Raw genomic sequence first — 26,051 nt, forward strand, 5'->3', positions numbered from 1 at the left:
CACACGGCTTGTGGGACCTTTGTTCCCCCACAAGGGATTGAACATGGACCAGGGCAGTGAAAGCGCCAAGGTCTAACGCCTGGACAGCCAGAGAATTCCTTATTTCATTTTTAAAAAATTTTATTTGCTTTTGTATTTTAAGAAGAATGAACATATTTTCTTCTGTAATGGGAAAATCAAATAACACTTGGAAAAAAGAAGTATTTCATACTCTTTTCAAATGGCATAGGAAATCCCCACCTTCAATAAGACATCTGATGATCGATTTTGTACTATTTGAAAATAAACCAACTTTATTTGAATTAGTCAATACCAATCAAGACCGGAAAACAAATTTATAACTGGTTCAGATTCATGAGGAAAACACTCAGTAATGTTTTCATTAAAAAGGAATTTTACATTATTAAGGCTTGAAAGCAAGTCCTGTTATTTTATCACCACAGTTAAAGGTCTTGAGAAAAATCAAGTGACCATCATTGGGAGTGTTTTTATAAAGTGAAATGTTTGATCTTTTATAAAAGCTAGGCTTCTTTGCTAAATTAGTTAACTCTCCAGCTTATAAAATGGGATAGCCAGGTGGTCAGGAAAGAAAGACAAGTTCAAACATCAGTCAGATACTTTATATTTTAAGCATATGCATAGTCAGTATTGCAAAATGTCTATACATAAATACCATAGATGACTGTATCCTTAAAATTATATGTTGCCAAAAAAAAAGATTGCTTTTATAGAAATAGATTAACCCAAGCTCTACAGTGCGGCAATTTTAATTTTCTTTTTGGTTGAGGAGGGGAACGTTGGATCCATTTCCTTAAGTAACATTAAGTAAGACTATGCACACTTTGGATCATACCTAATCACAAAATGAAAGGATCCTGAAACTAAGCTGGGAGGAGAACAATGACAAAGGGAGAGGATAATGTATTCATAGGAGGGCATATGTTGTTTGGATTACACACCAAGAGCTGTGGGTAGAAACCAATGGGCCGTGTGTGCTAGGAGGGTCCCAAAGCCAAGATGTGAACACTTCGGGCCTCCCATCAGAACCAGGATGCTTCCCATGCACACTTCTTTTTCTAATGTTCCAGAGGCTTTTAAATGTTATTATTAAAAGAAGGAAGTGATCCCTTGGGAATCATTAACCATGGGTTAATGCTGCTCATTCCAAGGAGAAGTCACCAGCATCTTGGTTCCCTCTGCTGCTGAACTGGCTTCCTGGCCCTTGGAAATAGGAGTCAAAGACCTATGTACTGGATGTCCCCTGCCCCTAGACCAACTTAATTTCAGACACAAACTCTCACTGTTTTCTCCTGATGGAAAACTTACTAGGTAGACCTGTATCTTCCTGACACTGCCTCCTTTTTCATTCTGTTTGTCCGAACCTTGCTGATTTCTAGGATCTTAGATCTTCAGGGTCCATTCCAGATGTGATCCATTGTACAACAATTCTAAGATGCTTGGTCTTGTCTTTCTGCAGAGCGGCCAGTGGGTACAGGTGTTACGAAGCATTTCCGTTGTTTCATTTGACAAATGCTAGAAAATTCAGCTCAGGAAAACTCCTTCTTGGCATGGCCTCTTTCTAATGAAAAGATCAAGCATTTCCATGGCCCCACCAGCAAGATAAATGAACACTGAAGACAGTGTCATTTCTTGGGAAGACGAAACTAGTTTGAGACCTGTGGTCAAACAGACCAATGGAGTGTGGGTTTCACTTTTCAACTCATGAGCTTGGTGCCAGGTAACTGTATTATTTGTTCAAAACAAGACAGCCAAACTCATACCGGTGATTCTGAAGTGTCAGGTAATAAAGGTGCACAACAGAAGGAACTATGTGCTGGACCAGCCTGGATTTTACTGATTCAGCTCATCTTTTATAGCTGTTAAAATCTTATCCAATACACCCTCTCAGGGCAACCTGAGAGGCAGGCAGAACTGAGAAGATGGGTAAATTCAACACAATTGTTCTGAATGTGATTCTTATTTCTCCCTCTGCCTCACACTATGCCAACCCACCAAAAAAAAAAAAGTGATGTGAAAACCAAAGGAGAGAAATAAATCTATAGTAAAATAGAATCTCAACCCAGGTAAATCCCCTCTTACTGCCACTGAGATGCTTTTTGAGGTATTGATATGCATGCCAGACGAATAACAAGGGCCATTTCCCGTCTCAACACTCTGGAGTTCAGGGTCAAACTGCAGACCTTCAATACTCCCTGAGTTGATTCTGGGGACACCAGAGGACCTTTACACAGTGTGGTTGGGAGATGACATGACAAGGTTATGGCCAAAACCCAGGGAGACTGAAGGATATGGAGAAAAATCTCTTTGGAAAAGAATCATCTCAGGCAATGTTATTTAAAAATACTCTGATAAACCTGTCATAGACATTTAAGCTTTAAATCAATAGTCGGTTGCATCATATGATAATCTACTGTGGCAATGAAAAGATATTCCTGGATTGAGTACCAGGAAATGTCATCCATCTATAACTCCTCTCCCTCTGTTAAATGGTTACGGTGGGTCATATAACTGCTCCAACCCCACCCCTGTGCCCTAACATGGTTACTGATGTAAAACTAAGTCAACCACAGAAGGAACAGCTAGAACCAACAATATTGATTTAGTTTGGCTTGTTTGTTTTTAAAGGCTGTGTTTAAAGACTTGCCAATTGCTGGATTCTGAATATCCAGTGTCCTCAGTGTTCAAAAACTCCTCAGTGGGAGGTACTCTGCCTCGGGTGCTACTCCGCCTGGGGGAGCTTCTCTGCCTGGGCATCCTGCCATTTACACTGTCGCTCACTGGCTGTGCTTCTCAGGCATACCTCAAGAACAGCACCTTTCTGGGTCTCGGGAAAGTCAACTGCCTCTTAGATCATCGTCCTTATGCTGTGATGTTCAGGGAAGGATCTCTGAGGACAACAGGATTTCACACTAATGAACAGGCCTTTGGGATCATTTAAGCTTTCATCTCCCATGAGACCAGCGTGGGACTTTCCCCTATTGTCAGAAGGACTGTTTCCTCATCAGTTCGCCTTTTCAAACATCTCCAGGGACAAAGTTATCAGGGAGTCCTGCAAAGGTTCCCTTAGAGGAGGAAATGAATCAATTCTCTCTGCTTCTGAATGAAAGGTCTCGGGCTTATAGGATGCCCCACTGAGAAATGGCATCTTCCTCCCTGGGCTAAAGGAGACCCCCTGCTTCTTCCCCTCTGCTCTGATCATTGGATCCCCTTTCTCTCCAGAGATCCCTGGAGGCAGGTAGGTCCAGATGTTACTTGGGTTAGAACCTCGTGATGTTTCTACAGGAAGGCCCCGTGCTGTCCTGCCATCACTGAGCAGCGAGCCAAGTCCTGGGACTTTCGGGCACTTGGGAGCCTCGGCCTCCATCAACAGGCAACACAGAAGAAAGGATTGTTGACGGTGAGGGTCTGCGGCAGATGGGCTTTCTCCCAAGGCATTCATGGCAAGAGGGACCTGATGACTAGCTCATTTTTCTTCGTTTCCTCTGCACAGGTCCCTGGGTTCAGGCAGGGTAAGCTTTTAAGGAGGTGAAACTCAAGGAGAATGACTACAGAGTGAAATATTAGCTAAAAAACAGCTTCCTCTTTTTCATCGGGCATTTGAGTCAGATGGTAGGAAAAGTTACCCAGATGCCTATGTATTTTTTCTTCGAGTTTAAACCACATGGTTTCCCAATCAGAAAGGCCCATGGACTTTCTTCCTAAGGTTCCACGATCAAGCCACCTCCTAAACGTATCTCTTGCATGTCAGAGGCTGAAGCTGAATCAGAGAGCACCCGACTAGCAGACCCACATCCAGGAACAACTTGAAGAAGCTGGAGAGTCATTTTTGGTCAATTGTTGGTATTTTGCTATGAAGATGGCAGCTACACGATATCACTGGTTCGAGACTTAGATCATAAGAGAAAAGATCTATCTAAAAGATTCCCAGGGAACACTGAGCCTCATACAAAGGTCTTCTTAGCCTCGTGCATCCATCCCCCCACCCACCCCCACTCCCATCTGCTTTCTCAGAGACCAAAATTCAATCATGGATAAACATAGTCAAACCCAGGCATGTAATCCCCAATGAAACCACTCCCATAAGCAAGCAAACCCCATGGCTGGTAGACCCCACGGGCCTTTTGGCATCAACACTCCTCCCCTCCCCTCCCCTTCCCAGTCACCCCTGTTTGGAATGGCATGCTAATTTCCCTTCCTGGCAAGGCCTAGACAGATAAGAATAGAGATCAGCATCAAGCCAAGTACGTGATAGCATCAGACTGCGCCCAGCCCTGCAGAAAACTGAGGCTGTCTGAAGTAGTTGTCTAATCTGGCCTTCAGTGCCCGAAGTGATACAGTGCCAGAAAGTGGTGAGTGACGAGGTGTGTCTGCCAGGTGCCCAGACTCACGTCTGCCCCATCCACTCTCGCCTCCCCTAACACAGCCCTGCACCTCTTTCTAATAAGAACTAAGACGGCGTTGGGCCTTGGAGTTACTGACAAAGAGGAGGGTGGACAAGGACAGCATGTTGCAGGTTTCTAATGCATCTGAAGAGATATTTCAATATTGGCAAAAGGGGCCAGTGACAATCCCACAGACAGGGCTCCCCCCCGGCACCGACCCCAAACACATGGAACCCAGTCCAGGTCCGAAAGGCTGACAGCTTGACCGTTTCTCTCATTTCTGCTTGCAGGATTCCTGTCTGACCAGAGGGGGCTGGCGCTGACTTTGGTCAAAGCCAGCAGGCGGGGGGAGGGGGGGGTTCCAATGATGCCAGTGAGATGTGGCCTGATGGAGACAGAAGTTTCCAGAGGCGGCATGGAAGAGGAGTGTGTGAAGCCAGAGTCCTCAGGAAGACGGTGGAGTCCTTCTGCAGCAGCGATGGGGTGAGACGGCCAAGTTCAGGATCGGCTGAGGCGCTTGGCCACGTCCGCGTAGGCCAGCTCGATCTCGCTGTCGGCCGCGCAGGTGTTGGTGAACTCGTCCCGGGCATAGGCGTTCTTGAGGTACCGCCACAGACCCGTCATCTCAGCCGGGAAATCGTAGTTGCGGTACTTCTTGGCCACAATCTGCAATAGAGATGGTGTTAAAGCGTGAAATAGATCACCGGGAAGTGTCAGTGACGTGGCCCCGTGTGTGCACAGCGGGGAGACCCTCCACGTGTCCCCCGGGGCCAGCAGCAAGACGCTTGTTGTGCAAGATGATGGTGCTGCCTTTTTAATGCAACACTGTTTGTTTTATTTATCCTGTGCGGTTTTATTTATTTTGTTGTATTACATTTTCCCAAGCAACTATGATTTGTCCTCTGATCTAGTAATTCTGCTTCTAGGTATTCTTTTCCTTAGGAAACATCGTGAGTGTACAAGAAGGTTTAGCTTCTTATAAATAGGACTGCAGGACTATTTGGAAATAGCAAAAAAAGGTACCCAACACAAATGTCCAACAACACATGAATGGATAAATAAGTTGTCACATATACATACAGTGGCATACTGGAGAGTCATGAAAAATGATGCTGCAGAGGAAATTGCAGGGACTTGAAAAACGCTTCAAGAGACTGTTCAATCGGAAGCACAGTATAAAGCATTAGGAGAAATATGTATGATGAACAGAAGCATATACACCAATCTGTTAGCAGAAGATATGTCTGACTGATAGAATTATAGACAACTTTTTTCTTCCCCCATCCAGCCTTATCTACAGAAGGGAATACAAAGCAAAAAAACATGCAAGTTAGATGCTGGAATGCACATGGAGCTTCAGGGTACGTGGAGGTGAACAGATGGTGATTTCCGTTCTCTCCCTCATCTGCCACACTCGGGGCTGTGGACCTGAGCCTTCTGGGGAAGTGGTGTTTGTATTGAAAGACACAGTAGCACAGTGGTTAAAAGTGTGGGCTCTGGATCCCAGTTGACTGGATCTGTAATCCTGACCCCATTACTTGACAACTGTGTGAGCTTGGACTAGCTACTTAATTTCTCTGACCCCCAAATTCTTTTTCTCTAAAATGGAGATAATAAGATGACCTATTTTGGAGTAGTAAATTAGTTAATATACATAAAGTGATCTGGGGGAGGTGCTGGCTTTAAGTGCTGAAGAAACATTATCTAATGTCAGAATTCATTGAGAACCATCACATCTTCTTTATCCATTCATCTGTCAATGGACATTTAGGTTGTTTCATGTCTTGGCTATGGTATAGTTCAAGTTTTGACCATTCCAAACTCTTCCCTTTGCCCCCTGCCCTGAAGAAGGAACCAAAAGGTACATTTTGCCTCCCTAGTTCTTAGGTACTTAGCACTTCTTTATATTAAATTCTCTCAGTTAAAATAACTGGTTTGGGGAGGTCAGTACCGAAGCCACCAGGATAGGTGTGGCCAATGAACACAAGTGATGGGTTCAGGGTCCTTGGACAAAGCCCTCTCTTCACTGCAAGACAAAGGGGCCTTGGGCTTGCCCACAGCCTTAAGAAGAGGCTGTCTTGGGTCAGGAGCAAATCTATGCAGGGGTGGAGGGTCCAATGAGGGAAGTAGCTTGAAACTGCCAGAGAGAATGAAAAAAAGCCCACAGAATACAAATCGGTGCAGCCACTATGGAAAACATATGAAAGTTCCTCAAAAAACTAAAAACAGAACCATCATGTGATTTGGTAATTCCATTCCTGAATAGGTATCTTTAAAAAAAAAAAAATGAGAATACTAAATTGAAAAGATACATTATCTCCAATGTTCATAGAAGTACTATTTACAATAGCCAAGACATGGGAGCAACCTAAATGTCTATCAACAGATGAATGGATAAAGAAGATGTGATATATATACACAATGGAATACTACTCGGGCATGAAAAAGAATGAAATTCTGCCATTTGCAACAACATGGAGGGACTTAGCATTATGCTAAGTGAAATAAGTCAGACAGAGAGAGACAAATAATGTATGTTACAATTTACATGTGGAATCTAAAAAAGAAAACTAGATACAGAGAACAGACTAGTGGTTACCAGAAGGGAAGGGCGAAACAGAGGTAGGAGATTAAGAGGCGCACAAACTACTATGTATAAAATAAGCTATAAGTGTGTATTGTATAATACAGAGAATATAATCGGTATTTTATAGTAACTACACATGGAGTATGGGCTTCCCTGGTGGTTCAGATGGTAAAGAATCTGCCTGCAACACAGGTTCGATCCCTGGGTAGGGAAGATACCTTGCAGAAGGGAATGGCAACCCACTCCAGTATTCTTGCCTGGAGAATTCCATGGACAGAGAGAGGAGCCTGGTGGGCTACAGTCCATGGAGTCACAAAGAGTCAGACAAGACTGAATGACTTCCATACCACCATACATGGAGGAGAGCCTTTAAAAACTGTGAATCACTGTTGTACCCCTGTAACTTATATTGCACATGAACTATACTTCAACTTAAAAAATGGAGAAAAGGAAAGAAAAAGAGCCATAATAAGGTCAAGACATCCATTAAAAAAAAAAAAAAACTGATCCATGGGGCGGCCTTGAGTCTCTTGGGGCTGGAATTCATTTTCAGGTTTTTAAAGGATATAATTTGAGCTTGAAAACAACAGAGACGCAACATACGAATATATATTTGTGTTTATATGTATAGCTCCCTTCCTGTTTGCTTCAGGGGCTGAACAGGTCCCTGTACCACGTGAGGGTCCGGGGGTGGGGTGGGGAACAAGGGTCTTGGGGGAGGCAACAAGAGTCCCACATGCCCCTCCCTGCCCGGATCCGTACACCCTGAGCTTGACCAGAGCTGGTTCCTTCTTCACATGTTGGCTCGAGTCGGGAGATGAGAATAGGAGTCAGCCAGACAATGAAAGTTCAAACCAGCCTGTCAGCGAGCAGCAGGGCCAGAGCAATGCGGCCTCCAAGGATGCAGATAAGCTGAAGGAAAGCCAATGAAAGAGAGAGAGGGGATGCGCGCGGGAGAAGCTCTGACGTCGGCAGGAACCTCCATGCTCATGTTCTGAATTTGCTTTCATATGAAAACAGTTAGCTCCCCCAGCCCAGATTAAGTCTTGGCGTCTGAAGCCAAACTGGAGGTCTGACTTGGCTCTCCTTTCATGCTTTTTGCACTTCAGAGGTTTGCCAGGGCTCTGGGCTCTGATAAGCTGGATCAGCAGAAATCCAAGGAGATGGGAAGCAAGGCCCAGCCTTTGTCCTTTTGTGGGTCATCCTCCTTCTGATCTCCGGCTCCTCCGAGTGAATAACACACTGAACATCATTCAAGGATAGGTGTAACTGGGAGTCTAGGGCCAGAAGGAACTGGAGGAACCGGAGGATGAAGCATGGGGCCTGGGAGGTCCATTTGTCTACCTGATTGGACATACGGTTCTTGATTAGGTGGTCCAACCACGTGTGACTGAGAGATGGGGAGGAAGAGAGGGGAAGAGGCGAGAAGGAAAATAATCATCCACACCTCTTCTTTTAGAGATGAGAAAAACGACTTCCCCAAAGAGGAGACGACTTGTCCCAGCTCCTGCTGCTAGATGTGGTGTCTCTTGGACAGCAAGGACATCAAACCAGTCCGTCCTAAAGGAAATCAATCCTGAATATTCATTGGAAGGACTGATGCTGAAGCGCCAATGATTTGGTCACCTGATGCGAAGAGCTGACCCATTGGAAAAGACCCTGATGCTGGGAAAGATTGAGGGCAGGAGGAGAAGGGGACAACAGAGGATGGGATGGTTGGATGGCATCACTGACTCAATAGACACAACTCTGAGAAAACACCGGGAGATAGTGAAGGACAGGGAAGTCCGGCATGCTGCAGTCCATGGGGTGGCAAAGGGTCAAACATGACTGAGCAACTCAACAACAACGACAGAACTTGAGTCTCTGGACTTCTAGAATGGCATTCTTCTCATGACCTCACTCTGATAGTGTTACTGATAGAATCATATCACCCATAATGGTGCCACTTCGTCCTCAGGAAAAGGGAATAAAGGATGTTTTGGAGGTGGGGTTAGCATGCAGTTATTAATAACTTCAAAGACATACACTTTGGCCAGACTTACCAATCACCATCGGCTTGGCCCTGAACCCCAAAGTGTCTTCGTATGAACGGATTGCATTTGCTCTGCCCATCAACCCTGGCGAGCATGATTCCCTCCCAGTCTCCAGCCCTGATGCATCCCTTGGGAGCACCAGGGCAAGCACAGCCTATGTTTCAACTCCAACTGGTGTGTGCTATAAATGCAGGGTTCTGATTTCCAGCTCAGGACATCTGCTGAAAACCAACAGGCAGATATCCAGCTGATAAATGATTGCATCTGATTCTCCTTAGTGACGGGTGGAAAGCAACTGAGCATCACAAGCTAGGTGATCAAATGGTCAACCAATGAGTGTTAATCAAAGGGCCACTATGTACCCACCATTAGGCCTGGAGAAGACCTATCCTCACAGAGCTTTTTGTCTGACTGAGACAGTAAGATATCAACACGTGTAGAAATAGAGAGCAGTCTAGCTCTAGGATCCCACTGTCTTTTTCTCTGGACTGATGAGGGTCAGAAAAGGATATGCTAGAAAACAAACTTATGGTTCTCAAAGGGGATAGTGGGAGCAGGTGAGATAAATTAGGAGGTTTGAAATTAACATAAATGCACTACTATATATATTAATAAAATATCTAAACAAGGCCCTACTGTATAGCACAGGGAACTATACTCTAGTATCTTATACTAACCTATAATGGAAAAGAATCTGAAAAACACCATATATACATGTATATGTTATGGTTGTTGTTATTCAGTTGCTCAGTAGTGTCTGACTCTTTGTGACCCCATGGACTGTAGCCCGCCAGGCTCCTCTGTTCATGGGATTTCCCAGGCAAGAATACTGGAGTGGGTGGCCAACTCCTTCTCCAGAGGATCTTCCGAAGACAGGGATCAAACCCAGGTCTCCTACATTGCAGGCAGATTTGTTACCATCTAAGCCACCAGGGATGGAGAAGGAAGTGGCAACCCACTCCACTGTTCTTGCCTGGAGAATCCCAGGGATGGGGGAGCCTGGTGGGCTGCCGTCTATGGGGTCGCACAGAGTCGGACACAACTGAAGCGACTTAGCAAGCCACCAGGGAAGCCCAGTTAAGAGAAATGCAGGGGACAAAACTGCTGTCTTCAAATGAGATGAAGAGAGCAGCCCCGTTCTGTGTTGCTCCAGAGAACCAAGCAAGCAAGGTTTGGGCCCCATGTAAGGCAGGATGGCTCTTAACAACTAGAGCCGTCCAAAATGGTAGCGTTGGCTTGGTAGGCAGAGGGCTCTTTGTCATCAGAAATGTGTAGTCACAGCTGCACTAAAGCCTGTCACAGACACACAGGAAGGGGTCCACTTTGGGGCGGGAGATTGGGATGACCTCAGAATTCACCTCTTCTTCCCATCTCTTGTATCCTGAGGCTGTATAGGAAAGATTACACTCTCTGTTAGTCATGATTGGGAAGTGCAATGGTAGCAAGACAACACTATCATTTCTTGCAACCTCCAGCTCTTCAACTGGTAGAAGAGGAAGATGCTGTCTGCCTGTCCCAAGGAGTGGCTACAGGAAATCAGAAGGTGGGTCTGCCCACAAAGAAAACACGCATATGAGAGCATGCTTAATAGAGATCGTGGGGTAGTGGGTAGCCAGTGAAAACCTATGATGAAAAGGTAAGGAAGAGGTCTTTGGAGTGATAAGACTATATGTAACTACATATAATAGGATTGTTGTTGTTTCGTCACTAAGTCATATCCTACTCTTTTGTGACTCCAAGGGCTGGAGCCCACCATGGTCTTCTGTCCATGGGATTTCCCAGGCAAGAGTACTGGAGTGGGTTGCGGTTTCCTTCTCCAGGGGATCTTCTGGATCCAGGATCGATCCCATGTCTCCTGCATTGGCAGCAGATTCTCTACCACTGAGCCACCAGAGAAGCCCTTCCAACATGGCAGGCATTTTCAGACCACATTTAGTCTCCCAACAGCCCTGGTTAAGCAATGTATGCCTGTGTTACTGGAGCTCAGAGGGGCTACACAGCCAGCAAGCAGCAGAGGTTGACTTTGGGTCCCTGTTCACGAGATTTTCAAACTCCGATTCTCCATCAGCAGGTGGCCCTGTCCTTGTCTCATCCTTGTGAGAGACCCGGGCCTTCGATGGAACTGGACCTGGGGGCACCCGCAGGTAGAGCGCTCTTACCTTGACCACATGGAGCTTCGGCAACAGGTTGCAGTCGGCCAGGGTCAACTCATCCCCGTCCAGGAACTTGCGCCGGGAGCCCTTTTCATCATCCCCGCGAGTGTCGGCATCGATCTCCTCTGGCAGAGGGGTGTTCAGGTAGTCATCCAGCTTCTTCAGAGCCTTGGTCAGGCCTCGCTCAAGGGCTGGCATGGAACAGCAAGGAAAGTGTCTTTAGTCAACCTCCTTACCATGGGATGCAGCCACAGGGACTTCAGGGTAAAGAAGCGTATCCAGACCCTGTCCCTCCTCTCTAATTAGTGCTCCCCACACACTAAACAGCCTCTTGATGAAAGTGAAAGAGGAGAGTGAAAAAGCTGGCTTAAAACTCAACATTCAGAAAACTAAGATCATGGCATCGGTCCCATCACTTCATGGCAAATAGATGGGGAAACAATGGAAACAGTGAGAGACTTTATTTTTGGGGGCTTCAAAATCACTGCAGATGGTGACTGTAGCCATGAAATTAAAAGATACTTGCTCCCTGGTAGAAAAGTTATGACCAACCTAGACAGCATATTGTAAAGCAGAGACATTACTTTGCCAATAAAGGTCCATCTAGTCAAGGCTATGGTTTTTCCAGTAGTCATGTATGGATGTGAGAGTTGGACTATAAAGAAAGCTGAGCACCGAAGAATTGATGCTTTTTAACCATAGTACTGGAGAAGACTCTCGAGAGTCCCTTGGACTGCAAGGAGATCCAGCCAGTCCACCCTAAAGGAAATCAGTCCTGAATATTCACTGGAAAGACTGATGCTGAAGCGGAAACTCCAACACTTTGGCCACCTGATGTGAAGAACTGACTCATTTGAAAAGACCCTGATGCTGGGAATGATTGAAGGTGGGAAGCGAAGGGGATGGCAGAGGATGAGATGGTTGGATGGCATCACTGACTCAATGGACATGAGTTTGAGCAAGCTCCGAGAGTTGGTGATGGGCAGGGAAGCCTGGCATGCTGCAGTCCATGGTGTCGCAGAGTCAGACATGACTGAGTGACTGAACTGAACTGAACTGAACACACACCAAAGAGAATCTGACAGCCAGTACACCACATCATAGGGCAGTATTAAGCAGCCTGAAAAAGTGAACCTTAACCAAACAGTAAACACTTGCTAATCCATTTTTTAAAAAGATAATGTAAACACAGAAATACAACCATCAGGATATCTTTGAAAGCCTTTATAGTTCTCATCTCCAGGAGATACCATAATAATTATCAACTTTCATTTTCTTATTTTGCTTATCCAAATGTTGCCAATATTCTGCAATTAGCCCATATAATAATTTTGTAGGAAGAAAAGGCTATTAAATAAGGAAATAACAGTTATCTAGACATCCTAGGACAGAGATAGGCACCAAATTTGGGGGAAGCCTTAGCCTTGGCTAACCCAATGAGAGAAGGAAAGGGGTCAAGGCTTCCAGGAAGACAGGACATAGGACAGTGAGTACCCAAGTCCAGGGCTGCCCTCAGAGAACCAGTGGATATCAAGGAGGCATTCTTGAGTTTAATTTAGAGGGGCTGTTCTAAAGTGTTAGCCACTGAATTGTGCCTGACTCATTGCAACGCCATGGACTGTAGCTCTCCAGGCTTCTCTGTCCATGGGATTCTCCAGACAAGAATACTGGAGTGGGTAGCCATTCCCTTCTCCAGGGCATCTTCCTACCCAGGGATCGAACCCAGGACTCCTGCATTGCAGGTGGATTATTTACTGTTTGAGCCACCAGGGCAGTCCAAATGGAAGGGTGAATAACACAGGCAGTGGGCTCCCCCAGAAATGTGTGACTGCATGGAAACCTGTCCCTCAAAGAGGGAACATCCAAGGGGAGATAATACGGCAGAAGACTTTTCCAGCCTTGCCCCAGTGATTATCTGGCCAATAATCCATTTACATATAACAACAGAACAGAGACTTCCCTGGAAGAAAATTTCTTGAACTGAATAAAAAGGAAAATACAACATATCAACTTAAAAATTATATATATATATGAACAGAACAAAATACTCAAAGGAGCAGCTATAGGATGTCGCCATCACTCAGAGTCATTCTCTATCCTAGAAACTGTCTACTTAGGCTCTGGGAACAAAGCCAGAGGAGACAGCGAGTCACTGGCCACTGCATCTGTGTTATCAGTCCCACCACTCCGCCCCCCCAACCCCTACCCCCAGGGCGGTGTTTTCCAGACTCTGGTTTAGAGCACGACATTGAGGTGATGGGAATCAGTCTGGATGTTAATTCCAGCAGATGAAAGGGAGGAGTTGCCCCCAGAGGAAGAGCCCAGAGGGTTGTGCTCTTGTTCAGATTTTTCCCAAATGTGCCTTCTGTCAGCCCCTCCTCACATAATCCATGTTTGTCTTTTCATAGAAAGCCTTTGTCTGAGACAATGAAATGACACCAGCCCAAGATACGGCCATTGAACACTTACTGGAATGTTTGAAAACAGGCTGGAGGTTGGATGTGGTTTCCCAACACTTCCTTCTCCCTGGTGCAGCATTTGAACTTGGACTTCATCATCTGCTTTGTGTTTCCAGTTTGGGAGAAAAAGACTGAGCGGGGCTGGGAAAAATGCTCGCATTCCCCTTAGTAATTGTCTAGACTGGGATGGGACTGCAGGCCTATTCAAGAGCACCAGCAGAGGGTGGATACCCAACAGTACTTCTTAGCACCCCACCCCACCCCCACCCAAAGAGCTGTGATTTATATTGGGCCTGTTTGCTTCCACAAATCCTGCTGCCCCTTTCAGTTATGGAGATGATAACAAAATCTTGCTTCTAATGGAAAAAGGAACAATCAGATTGAATTCCTGTTGAAATATGATGAGCTGATACCATCTGAGGGAAAGAGACATAGATGGGGTAGGAGACATTGCAGGTTTTAACTCCAAAATCGCCCTGGACCCCTGAGCTGGTTACTGCCTGAGTGCCAGTCTTGGAAACATCGTGAAATTTGGTAAGAGAGTCTTAGAACAGCAACTGAAGCTCCTTAGGAGGATGATTCTGGATAAATTTAAAACTCTCTCTCCAGCAATTTCTCAAGGTGGATGGGTAAAGTTTGAGAACAGCCAGGGTCATTGCCTTCAGTTCAGTTCAGTCGCTCAGTCAAGTCTGACTCTTTGCAACCCCATGGACTGCAGCACGCCAGGCTTCCCTGTCCATCACCAACTCCCAGAGCTTGCTCAAAGTCATGGCCATCGAGTTGGTAATACTATCCAACCATCTCATCCTCTATCATCCCCTTCTCCTCCTTACGTCACAACTATGACCCATCATGTAATACACCATGTCCGGATGCTCTGAGGACATCCTGTGTATGTCAGTTGCATCATTCCTGTTTGTGCATTTTTGATCAGGAATGTGAAGGTGAGAATTGGAGAAAATCACGGTAGAGAAAAGAGATGAAGCAGAGAGAAGGGCCCACATGACAGAACTAATCTTGTGTTTAAATTCAGACCTCCACCCAGGGTAAGTTGTAGGGCTTTCCAGGTGGCACAGTGGTAAAGAATACACCTGTCAGTGCAGGAGACACAAGAGACGTGGGTTCAATCCCTGGGTTGGGAAAATCCCCAGGGGAAGGAAATGACAACCCACTCCAGTATTCTTGCCTGGAGAATTCCACGGACAGAGGAGCCTGGCAAGCTTCACCTCACGGGGTCTCATAGTCAGACAAACGACCGAGCACACACACACACACGTAAGGGTGAGTTTACTGATGCTGCTGAGGCTAACACTCCAAGTTCTTGAACATGACTTTTCCAATTCCCTATTTATTGTACTGATTTTCTACTCCACAAACCCTGAAAATGTCCCCGATCCTGCCACTTTTGAAGTGTGGGCATGGGTAAGTTCCTCAACCCCTCTGAGTATCACTTGTCTCATCTCAACTACAGGACTAAAGATCTCTTATGAGGCCACTGCGAGGATTAACTCAGCCAATGCCGGGAAAGTGAGCCACGCGATAGCTGGCTCCTATTAGGATATCAGCTAATGACAGTTACTGCCATTGTGTTGGCAAACCAGGCAATCATCCTGCTCTCTGTTCCTCAGTCCACGCCCTTGGTCAGGATGAAATGAAGCGATGAAGTGACAGTCGCTCGGTCGTGTCCGACTCTTTGCGACCCCAATGGACTATACAGTCCACGGAATTCTCCAGGCCAGAGTACTGGAGTGGGCAGCCTATCCCTTCTCCAGAGGATCTTCCTGACCCAGGAATTGGAGGCAGATTCTTTACCAGCTGAGCTATTGGTCAGTATATCCCTCAATAATCCAAGGTACAGCAGAGCGTGAGGGAGCCTAAGCTCCAATTCTGAACCCCAGTACCTAGAGGAAGAAATTAACAGCTGGAGCCTGGCTTCTCTTGCTGACCGAATGTCCAGTTCCTGAGCCTCCCTTGGGATCCTTCTCGGTGACAAGCCGTGTTGAGAGGCAGGGCCGGGGGGAGCTAGACACACATGCTTGCATGCCAACACGGTGCTGTGTTACCGAATGACAAAGGCCAGCACTGATACGTTCTCTGCCAATTCTTTGCTCTTCCACCCGCCAGCTCATTCATTCCCCTGACTCTGGCTCAATCTGGCCTCCATAGAGTTTAATGATCTCTTTTGGCTGACGGCACCCAGGTTGTGAAACCGTTGATCTTTCTGCTCTGGTGAGAGTGAAGGGGATGTGAAAGAAAACAGAGCGACAAGATGATGTTAATTCCTTCCGTGTTGGCATCTGAAACTCTCCCTCCAAAAGACTTCCTCTGAGGGGAGGAAAGGGGGAGCAGAAGTGAGGAGGGGGGGAACCCTTCGACAGCAGCAAGCCAGCCTGAAGCCAGGAGACCCCAAGACCCCCCGACCACTGACGTCCCAGGCACTTGATGGATCTCCAGCCCTTGAATGGCTTTCTTCCCCTCTCCACCCCGCCCTTCCTGTAAAGATTTATTCCGTACCACACACAAACGCACTGGGTAAAATATGTGATGAGGAAACAAGGGGAATAGTTCATAAATATTCTCAGCCATATGCAAACAATCTCAAATTTATTTTTCTCTTTCTTAAGGAGGGAAAAAAAAATCCACCCATTCCATGATCACTTCCAGATTCATTGAGGTTGATATTACATAAGACCCAATATTGTTTTCTAGCTGTAGAGAAATAATGACTTGGAAACGGCAATTTGAGCTAAGAAAATAATATACTTTTACCCGGGCATGGAGGCTGAATGGAGACCAGGGAGCCAAGACTCAGCCTCCAATGAGCTCTTGCAAGCGCGGCTGAGCCCTGCTTTGAGGCGTGCTGCGCTGACATGCTTTATGCAGCGGGGGTACCGAGGAGCAAAAAGGGCCGTGCAGACCCCTGGGGGCTCAAAATTCACTTGGAGCCATGCAGATGTCACAGGTGAAAGGACTGTGGGCCAGATTGCTCTGTTCTCAGTTTCTCGTATGTGGATTTTCTCTGGCATGTGAGCTTGCAGATAGAGGAGAGCCAGGGGTCCACCTCTGACCGTCGTCTGCAGCCTGAATGGGGGTCTGTTCGCCTCTGCCATGGAGAAGACGGTGGTCACTGGGAGATGGTCCCACACCCCAGTACCGGTGCCCGCTGTGTTCCTTTCTCTGCTCGAAACCGATTCCCCAGCACCAGCAAGAAAAACACTGATGTTCTGAAGTGGACCAGGGATGTTTACACCATTGGTCATTTAACTACACAGCGAAGCTATTGAGATGAGAGCTATTATTCATCCCCATTGAACAGATAAAGAAATTGAGTCTCAGTCTCATCCAAGGCACACAGCAGGTTGTTCGAACGACTCCTGGGATGGACCACGAAGAACATACCTGGTTTGTTTTTTTTTAACCACTCTGGTCTTCCTTACAAGCTCCCAACCCTTGGGTCATGGGAAAACAACAGCTTTAATTTAGTCCATTCTGGATTAGAACCTAGTTGATGTAAGGATCCAAATAGTCCTTCTAGAGAGTTCTCAGTCTCTCTGGCATAAAAATGCTCAGTTTCTCAGACAGCCTCCCTCTCCCTGGCTCTTCCCCCTGAGTTAATGGGGAGGGGTGGTGGAGGAGGCTCCTGGGACCTCCCAGCACAGGGGAGACGGAAGTCCTGGGGTCTGCTGGGTGGAAGATGTGGGCTGCCTACCGCAGGGGCTGTGTCCCTCCTCAGTGATGCTACCCCTTCACGTCCTTCCAGAGTTACCATGGAGATATTGACCTTCCGGTGGGGGTAAGAGATGGGATGCTAGCCTCTGTCCAGAACTTTCCTTGGGAAGGATACCCGAGCACAGCGCCCCATGAGGCTCTCCAGACACGTCTCTGGCTCCCTCTCCTCCTTCATCCTCCAAACCCCTGTCTCATTTCCATTTCCTGTGTCATAGATTCCATCAATCACAGAGCAGCAAGCCTCCTTGAGAGTTGATTCCTCCAGGCCTCTTTCTTAACCGTGCTAACTTTGAGAAATAAAGGCCATTTAGAACATTTTAAGACAATAGCTTGGCTTGCAAGGCTACTGTCTTTTGCAAATGCTATTTTGAGTAACAGAAGCTAAGCACTCAATTTTTTTTCTCTTTCTTAGAATTCCTTCTATAGAACCCTGATCTCTCTTGAAGCTGATGCCTAGGACATATTAGAATCATGTACCCAGGAAGACAAAGAGAAAAATGTTTTCAAAATAGTAGTCTTATTATATGACTTAGGAGCAAAACCAGGATTTAAAACAGGGGCTGTTGGATTCCAAAATTTAAACTTCTACTCTGCAAGGCCATCTCTGGGTGCCAAGGACGGACCCACAGCTGCTTGGGGGCCCACTCGGACTTCCATCTTCCCTCTATGCTGCAGACCTTTCTCATATCCCCTTACCCCCTAACAAGAGTGTGGCTGTCAGGGTACCATTCCTCATGTCCTAGCTTCAACTGTGTGTGTATGCTCAGTCACGTCCAACTCTCATGTGACACCATGGACTGTAGCCCACCAGGCTCCTCTGTCCATGGAATTTTCCAAGCAAGAATACTGGAGCGGGTAGCCATTCCCTTCTCCAGGGGATCTTCCCCACCCAGGGGTTGAACCCATATCTCCCACATTGCTGGCAGATTCTTTACCATCTGAGCCTGAATGAAGGTTTTACTTTTCATCTTGTCATTTGAGAGCATGTTGATATAAAGGATGCAAAAAGAAATATGCAGCTGTGGTTTGAGGCAGACCACAGCAGAGATGCTTCTGGCTATCACATACTCTCAGAGAGAAAATACGAAGATGGCGACACCTTGTTGATATTTGATAGTTTCAAGCATGAATGAAAACATGGTGGGAACAAGAAAAAAATCAAATAGACTGTACTATTGCTTCCCTCTTGCCTTTTGGAGGAAGACGGTTTTCTTTAGAAACAGAGAGGTCAGATTGCTCCTGTGAGATGTCTAAGGGCCAAAGATCAAGGAGAGAGGAGGAGGCTGAAACAGCAGAATGGTCCAGGAAAGTTGTGAGCGGTGGGGGAAGAGGAGGTACAGACCAGGTGGGCAGAAATGTAGATGCTATCATAAAGAATACAATTTTGAGGACAAAGATATTCTAAGGGATATTTGGGACTTTCAGCTTTGTGATGGACAATGTAATTCCCTCCCACTGAAAACACCCTCTGTAAAGATCCACATTCATCTTCCAGGTTTGGGGATTAGAATCGTGTAGCTTGTTTCTATTGCAAAAGTCCTTAAAGAGAGTAAGATTGCCCAGTTATATTGGGGTTACATGAGTATGGATGATCCCATAGAGGTAAAATTATAAAACAGGCAGAAACTGGGGGCCATACCCTCTGATCCACAGTGACCTTTCTAGAACACAGAGCAGGTAAGAAGTGGCTGATCCCCACGCTCTCTTGTCTCTTAAAGCTGTATCTCTGGGACTTCCCTGGTGGTCCTGTGGCTAAGACTCTGCGTTCCCAATGCAGGGGTCCTGGTTCCATCCCTGGTCTGAGAAATAGATCCCACATGCCACAACAAAGACAAGATCCTGTGTGCCACACCTAAGACCCGGCACAGTCAAACACACATACACACTTCCCAGGTGGTTCCAGTGGTAAAGAACTCGCCTGCCAATGCAGGAGACTTAAGAGACACAAGTACAATCCCTGGGTGGGGAAGATCCCCTGGAGGAGGGCAAGGCAGCCCACTCCAGTATTCTTGCCTGGAGAATCCCACAGACAAGGAGCCTGGTAGGGTGCAGTTCATAGTGTCACACAGAGTCAGACACGACTGAGGTGACTTGGCACTGGCACGTGTATATCAGTTGTATCTATGGAGGGTCCTTAGGCCACGCTGAGGTGGAAATGGCATCAGGGCTGGCTTTCCTTCATGTGTGGTGGGCCCCTCTCTGCGGTGCCTGGGCTGTCTGTTGGCAGGTCACTGGTATCATCAGGGAAAGGACAGACAGAGTCTGGGTCAGAGGGTGTCAGCCCCACACCAGGCTCCCCAAGAAGGCTTGCCATGTCAGGCAGAAGGAGGATGCCCAGCATTCTAGTGTTCAGGAGACCTGCGCAGATTTGAATCCTGCCACTGCTTCTACAGAATCCAGTGCATGGTGGAACTTAAAGATCATCATCATCATCATATTATCATTATTACGGCTCTGGAACGTAAGTTTATGAAAAGATGGAGCAAGGAGAGACTGAGTGAAGATTAAGAGCAACAGAAGTGGGGTGTCTGAAGTGATGCTCATCCGATCATCCCAAAACTTCCCAGGTGCAAGGAGAACTAGGGGAGCTCAGAGGGTGAAGCCCACTCCCTCACTCTCCTACATGCTCAGGACCCCAAGTCGCCTGGATCATCTCTTTGGGTTTAGCCTTGTTCTCTCCGGGTGTCAAATTTTCTTGGTCTGATAGTTTGGAGAATCCACGTTCACTTTCACATCAGACCAGCGAAGAGTGGACTTGGCCTCATGGGGAGGAAGATGCTGTCAGATTGGCTTGGTGTGTGACAGGCTTTTAGGTGGGAAACAGATCCCGGGCCCTCGACTCTAGGCGCTGGTGAAAACAGGAAAGGTAGAAACATAGTGGTTTATGAGAAAACACCAGTAACTTCAGCAGACCCCTGCTGTTCCCTTGCGTGGCGTCAGCTGGGCTTGGGAAGAGTCTGCAGCTCAGGCTGCCATGAGTATTATTTCCCGGTTCTAGAAAGGATTGGGACCTTGAATGGGAGAGAGTTGAAATGACAGACTCCTACGGTTCTTCCAATAAAAGGCCAGTAAATAACTCTCTACTCCCAAGGCAGGATTCAGCTCTAACCACGATGGTGGATTGGGATCTAGGTCATCATTGCAGGCTTCCTACCTCTCTTTGGTGGAGAGAATCACCTAGTGAACGAGGCATTTTCTGATACATTTCTAAAGAATGCCAAAGGATTTTCCTTGAGAAGCGACAGACTCTGTATAGCTTCCTCCTCAAGCCCTGTAGGGGATCATTGTGATTTATACAGCTCCACAAATCAACTTTATGTTTGCCCTTTGTTCCGAAGTATTATTCCCAATAACAATAAACAAAGACAACAAATATTTTTCTCTAAGAAATACAAGTCTCTGCCAATTACTATTCATTGTTCAGTTGCTAAGTCGTATCTGACTCTTTGAGACCCCACGGACTGCAGCATGCCAGGCTTCCCTGTCCTTCACTATCTCCTGGAGTTAGTTCAAACAAATTATTTATTAGGCTGTGTTTAAAACACAGGCGTGGTAGAGCATTTAGGACAATCCAACATGCCTTTTATAAGCTATGATTTTAAAGTATGAAGGGAGGTATGGATCACAGAGACAATTCCAGATTCAAATCATCTGCTGCATCTCCTAAAAGCCACAGTAAATTTGAAGAGAAGGATTATCACTTAGCTCTTCACATATAGGTTTCCTTGTGTGAACACAGTCTGTACCATGTAAATACCCCAGATGTTTATTTATGAACAGGAGGCGAGAGACAGAGAAACACTGAATGGAGAGAGAGCCAGCTGAAGAGGAAAACTGCGGGAATTCACCAGGGAGGGGAAAAAACGAGCTGGAGCCGCCCGCAGAGAATGTGGTCCCCATTAGGGAGCCTGGCCCGGACGTTTGCGATGGGGATGTGGCGCCCCCTTCTGGCTGCTCCTTCAGCAAAGAAAACTCCCGCAACGTGTAGAGCGAACGTTCTATGTGTGTTTTCTATTAGGCTTTCCAGAAACTCATAAATGGTTGTAAACCCCATTGTGCTAATAGGAAGAGCAACGTAAATGCTGACTGAAGCTATTAATGCTGGTTGTAGTTTATGCGGTGGACTGCATCAGGCTGAAAACGGGGAGTATTTTTACGGTGACTTTCTGACAGGTTAATTTTAAGTATCAGGCCATAGATTCGGTGGAGTGCTGATGTTCAGACATTTGGAATGAACTTCTCAAGGGGGAGAATAACTTTCTCGGTCATCTGTTCCAGAGTTTAGACCTAGAGACTTTGTTTTTCAACTTTCAAACCCCTCCAAACAGGCTGAAATTATTTAACCGCCCTCTGCCTTCTTCATCCTCAAACAGCAACATCTTTTACATAAGAGCCATTAGCGATTTTAAAAACGGCCAGAGTGCCATCGTAGCTCTCTATTTAAATAATTGTTGGTTCTAGTCATTTTGTGACTATCCTATATTAGGTTATATAGTTGGTCCATTCTTTGTCAAATAGGTATCTGTGGAGCGCCCTCTATGGGCAAGGTTTGGAACTCTTAGTCCCCCATGGATTGCTGAATTAGGACTTCAGCAGTGAAGCTGGGATTGTTGGGCATTTACAACGACATATACACGGTAGTTGTTCAATCAGTATTTGTTGTTTTATGAGTTGATTTGATCCCAGTTTCCTAAATGACCTACCCAACCCTTATTCAACAACTCAGTCTGAAAAAAAGTGGAAACCCCTGTTAAACAACCCAGTTGAGCATTTTCCATAACGGACTATATTAAAGATACTGGGCACAGACCACAGGACAAGTTGCCTAGGTTGGTATCCCAGATTGGCCACGTACTAGCTTAACCTCTTGTGTCTCAGTTTCCTCATCTGCAGAACAGATCACAGCACGGTACACCTGACAGGGTGGCCGTGAATAACACCTGCAGAAGTCTCGGGCTGGTGCTTGGCATGCAGTCTGTGGTTGTTATGTACAGTGTGTGATAACGCTGACATGTAAGGGCCAAAGCTAAAAAACACCTAATAAATTCTTAGAGCTGCAAGGAAAAGGACTGCCAGATAAACATTGTGCTTGACCGGTCCTTTGCCCTGAGGAAGTCACACCGGATGAATCAGACAGAGTTTCTTCGTGCGTGTTCAGCTGGTCCTTTCACTCTGACTCTGCCTCCATGATTACAGTTGCACCAGAGTAAGCCTTCTGCTTAGCAGTCATGCAATGAGGCAAATTTAAGAGATTAAGTTGATGCAGGGGTTGCGGATGACCGGCACTTTTGCAGAAATTCCCAGATTCTGCACAATTACACCCTCCTCTCCCTTACTCAGAGCAGATCTCTGGGTGCCCATTGTTGTCCCCCAACACTGATTACATTCTAGGGGGAGAAGCTCTCCCCTGAGCATTATAACTTTTACTAAACAGCTTTTACTACACGAGTCTTACATCTTCTAAAGTTTGAACCAAGAGTGTCTCAGATTAAGTATGCAGTTTTATACTTCTGTTTCCTAAAATCTAAGTGGGGTAGTGATTCAGATTTAGTCAAGCCCAAGGGAGAATTTGAAATAGTATGCCTTTTTTTGGCATGACTAGATCAGATAATTTCACTGCAGTTTTTTTTTTTTAAATCATCTTAAGTTGAAAGTGGATTATATGCAAGAGTTCACTTTTACCTTCTCTGTTACCAAGAGAACACAGATTTGTTCAGAGTAGCAACAAGCTGGCTCACAATTATTTTTTTTCCATACACCTAGACTATATGAGGCCAAATGATCAAGTTCTTCCCAACGATATACAAGTGGAAATTGATGGCTATGCTTCTGAGAAAGAAAAGACAAGACACAGCTGGCACTGCCTGGAACTCAGATGTAATGTCTGGAAGTGAAGCAACTATCATGTGACATGAGGATGCAAGTCACACACTCAAAGATGGAGAATCAGATGCTCCAAGAAGCTGGATTCATGACTTCTTAAAGAACTACAGCTGCCTGGAACTCTCTCCTCTCTGGACTTTTTGTAATGTGAGAAAAGCAAACACCTATTAAAAAGTAAACATTTATAAAAATTGCTTAGATTAGAGCAGAGCATGGCATATAGGAAAATGCTACATAGGTTTTCACTATGTAAAAATAGCATAAATATTTTATTAGCTTCTGTGATCAGGTTTCTATTATATGCAGCCAAATACAATCTTTGCCAGTACACATATTGCCAATATTTCATTATTACATTATTATTTTAGCACCTGGGGAGTGCCTGGTACTGAACATGTGTTCGTTGTAAGAACAAACTATTCAGTAGGGTTTGAGGAAAGATGAAAGGCACTAAAATGTAACTCTATACATCTCCCTATGCTTATGCAACGGGCCTCCTGTCCTCAGAGAACCTATGATGGTTCCTTTCTCTGCGTGATGAGAGCGTTTGGTTTCTGGAGGATGGATGCAGGGATTCCATTTGTTTGGCCTGGCGTGCCCTCCTGCAACATCATCAGAGCCAAACGAGAAGCAGAGGCCACCACCAGCCTGCACCCCTCTGCCAAGTGACACAGGCAGAACAGAGACCAGGGCCAGACGTGGGCAGAGTGCTGAGAAAGCTTGCTTTGACATCCCCACCAGGGAAAGAAAACACGGATAACTGTGGACGCAAACGCCAATGGGCATGTGACCATCAGAGTCAGACCTGGGTGCAGGGGCCTGAGAAATCATGAAGTGGGATGCTCTCCCCTGGAACTTTCAGGAGTGGAAGGGGTTCTGGACCGGAGGCACAGATAAACCCATGACTTACTATGATCCAGATCACTAAATGCTTCTTTGACCAGGGGTTCCTAGAAAAATAAGGTGCCCCCTGGTTTCTGGCTGGAAGAACACTAGAATTCAGTCTGGTGTGTTTACTCTGCTGATTCTTCATGACGTTTCACCTTTAACACCAAATATAATGTTCCTTGAATGTAGTTACAAAACTGACAGTGACAAGAAAAATATCATTTAAGCCAACACTACCGCCACCACCACACTGACAGTGTTCGTGAGGGGAACTGTTCAGATTTTTACACTCTTATTGATTGGTTTTAAATGAAGTTCTTTTTTTTTCCCTACCATGAGACTGGATTTAATATAACAGAGGTTATATAAACCTTACATGTTCTCAGCTGAGCGACAGTTCTAGCCATAGAGCATCATCAAATTTAAATGGAAACTTGGGAGTGTCAGGGATGATCAGGAGAATGGGATAGGCTTTAAAGGTGAGTGTTGGATGCGCTGGGGCAGGAAGCATCCTGGAGGAGATGCTCCTGACATGGGAGAGGCAGGGTCAGCCCTTTCATCCTCTCTCAGTAAACAAGCAGGCAGGATCGGAGCATCTCAGGGTGTTTAAGATATGGTTTATTGATTCATTCAGCAAGTGTATATTGAGCACCTGCTCTGGGCTAGAGGCTGAGCTGGGCTCTGGGGATAATGATGATGAATGAGATACAGGCATCCCATCTCCATGGAGACTGCTGCCTAGACCCTACTTCTCAAAGCTCCCTCCTGGACCAGCGGCATCAGGACCACCTGGGAGTTCTCAGGCCCCACCCTAGACCTGCTGCATTAATATCTGCATTGTCACAAGACCCCTGGGGGATTCAGATGTCCATTCAGCTTGGAAAATGGTCCGGGTAATGAGGCAAACAAAATGAAGTGCTATTTCTCTCTTAAGTCTTAAACATATGCATCTATTTAGCTGATGAGGCGTCTCAGGCTAAATTCACCAATAGGCTGGAGCTGGGCTGGGATACCTTCTGGAAAGACAGTTCAAGAGCAGAGTTTTCAAGAAAGCTAAAGGTTTTAAACTCAAATCTCTATGTGGAAACATTATTTTGTTTTAATAAATTATCCTATCTAACCTGCTGATAAATATCACACTGAATTTAACCTCTGGCTTCAATTCTTGTTTTAGTATCACTCATTTGTAACAAAAAAATTGAAAGCTGAGAAATGCCTGGTTGGTCCTGCATCTGTCCCTGGCTCCATCATGTCTTCTGAACAGTTTATCCACCCTTCAGCTTTCTTTGTGTAAAATGGATAGAATGATGCCCAGAATCCTGCCTGGATGAGACTGAGACAGATTTGACAAGGAGGGTTCATAGTTGGGGTGTTTGAAGTTTTGGTTAGAAGGTTTGGCCCAACCACCTGGATTTTACATCTTGTCATTTTCAGCCCCAGATCTACCACAAATGGGGAACCCATTCTACAGGCTCATCTCCCCAGGGCCATTCTACAGGTTCATCTCCCCAGGGCCATTCCCCACCAAGAGTCAACAGAGAAGACGGGGACTTTTCTCTCAAAAGCCATGTTCCAACCACAGAGAGGGGACTATGAATGAAGTCACCATATAAACCTACTACAACGCCCCCGAATGGTATGCTGGGAGACCCCCATCATGTCTTGTGGCTAATACAGTTTTACATGCAAGCACATTCTGTTTCAGGTTAATTGATCTGTGACCCTGTGTATTTAAGGAGCTGTGTACAGTAAGTCCCCTACATACAGAAGAGTTCCATTTGGAGTCAGCCAGTCAGTTCAGTCACTCGGTCATGTCTGACTCTTTATGACCCCATGGACTGCAGCAAACCAGGCTTCCCTGTTCATGACCAACTCCCGGAGCTTGCTCCAACTCACGTCCATCAAGTCAGTGA

General features: G+C 46.0%; 1 protein-coding gene across 2 annotated transcripts in view; it reads right to left on the bottom strand.

The window, feature by feature from the left end:
- Nucleotides 1–270: 270 nt before the first annotated feature.
- The window catches only part of CLIC5 (chloride intracellular channel 5), a 162,653-nt gene continuing 136,872 nt past the window's right edge, over nt 271–26,051 (bottom strand). For both annotated transcript variants that reach the window (XM_043449464.1, XM_043449465.1), the window contains exons 5-6: nt 11,186–11,370; nt 271–5,069 (exon numbers count right to left, since the gene is read on the bottom strand). In XM_043449464.1, the coding sequence (XP_043305399.1) occupies nt 4,902–5,069; nt 11,186–11,370 (353 nt within the window). In that variant the 3' untranslated portion in view covers nt 271–4,901. The remainder of the gene's footprint in view (nt 5,070–11,185; nt 11,371–26,051) is intronic.

Source organism: Cervus canadensis, chromosome 28 (assembly GCF_019320065.1).
Source record: "Cervus canadensis isolate Bull #8, Minnesota chromosome 28, ASM1932006v1, whole genome shotgun sequence".
Taxonomy (NCBI): domain Eukaryota; kingdom Metazoa; phylum Chordata; class Mammalia; order Artiodactyla; family Cervidae; genus Cervus; species Cervus canadensis.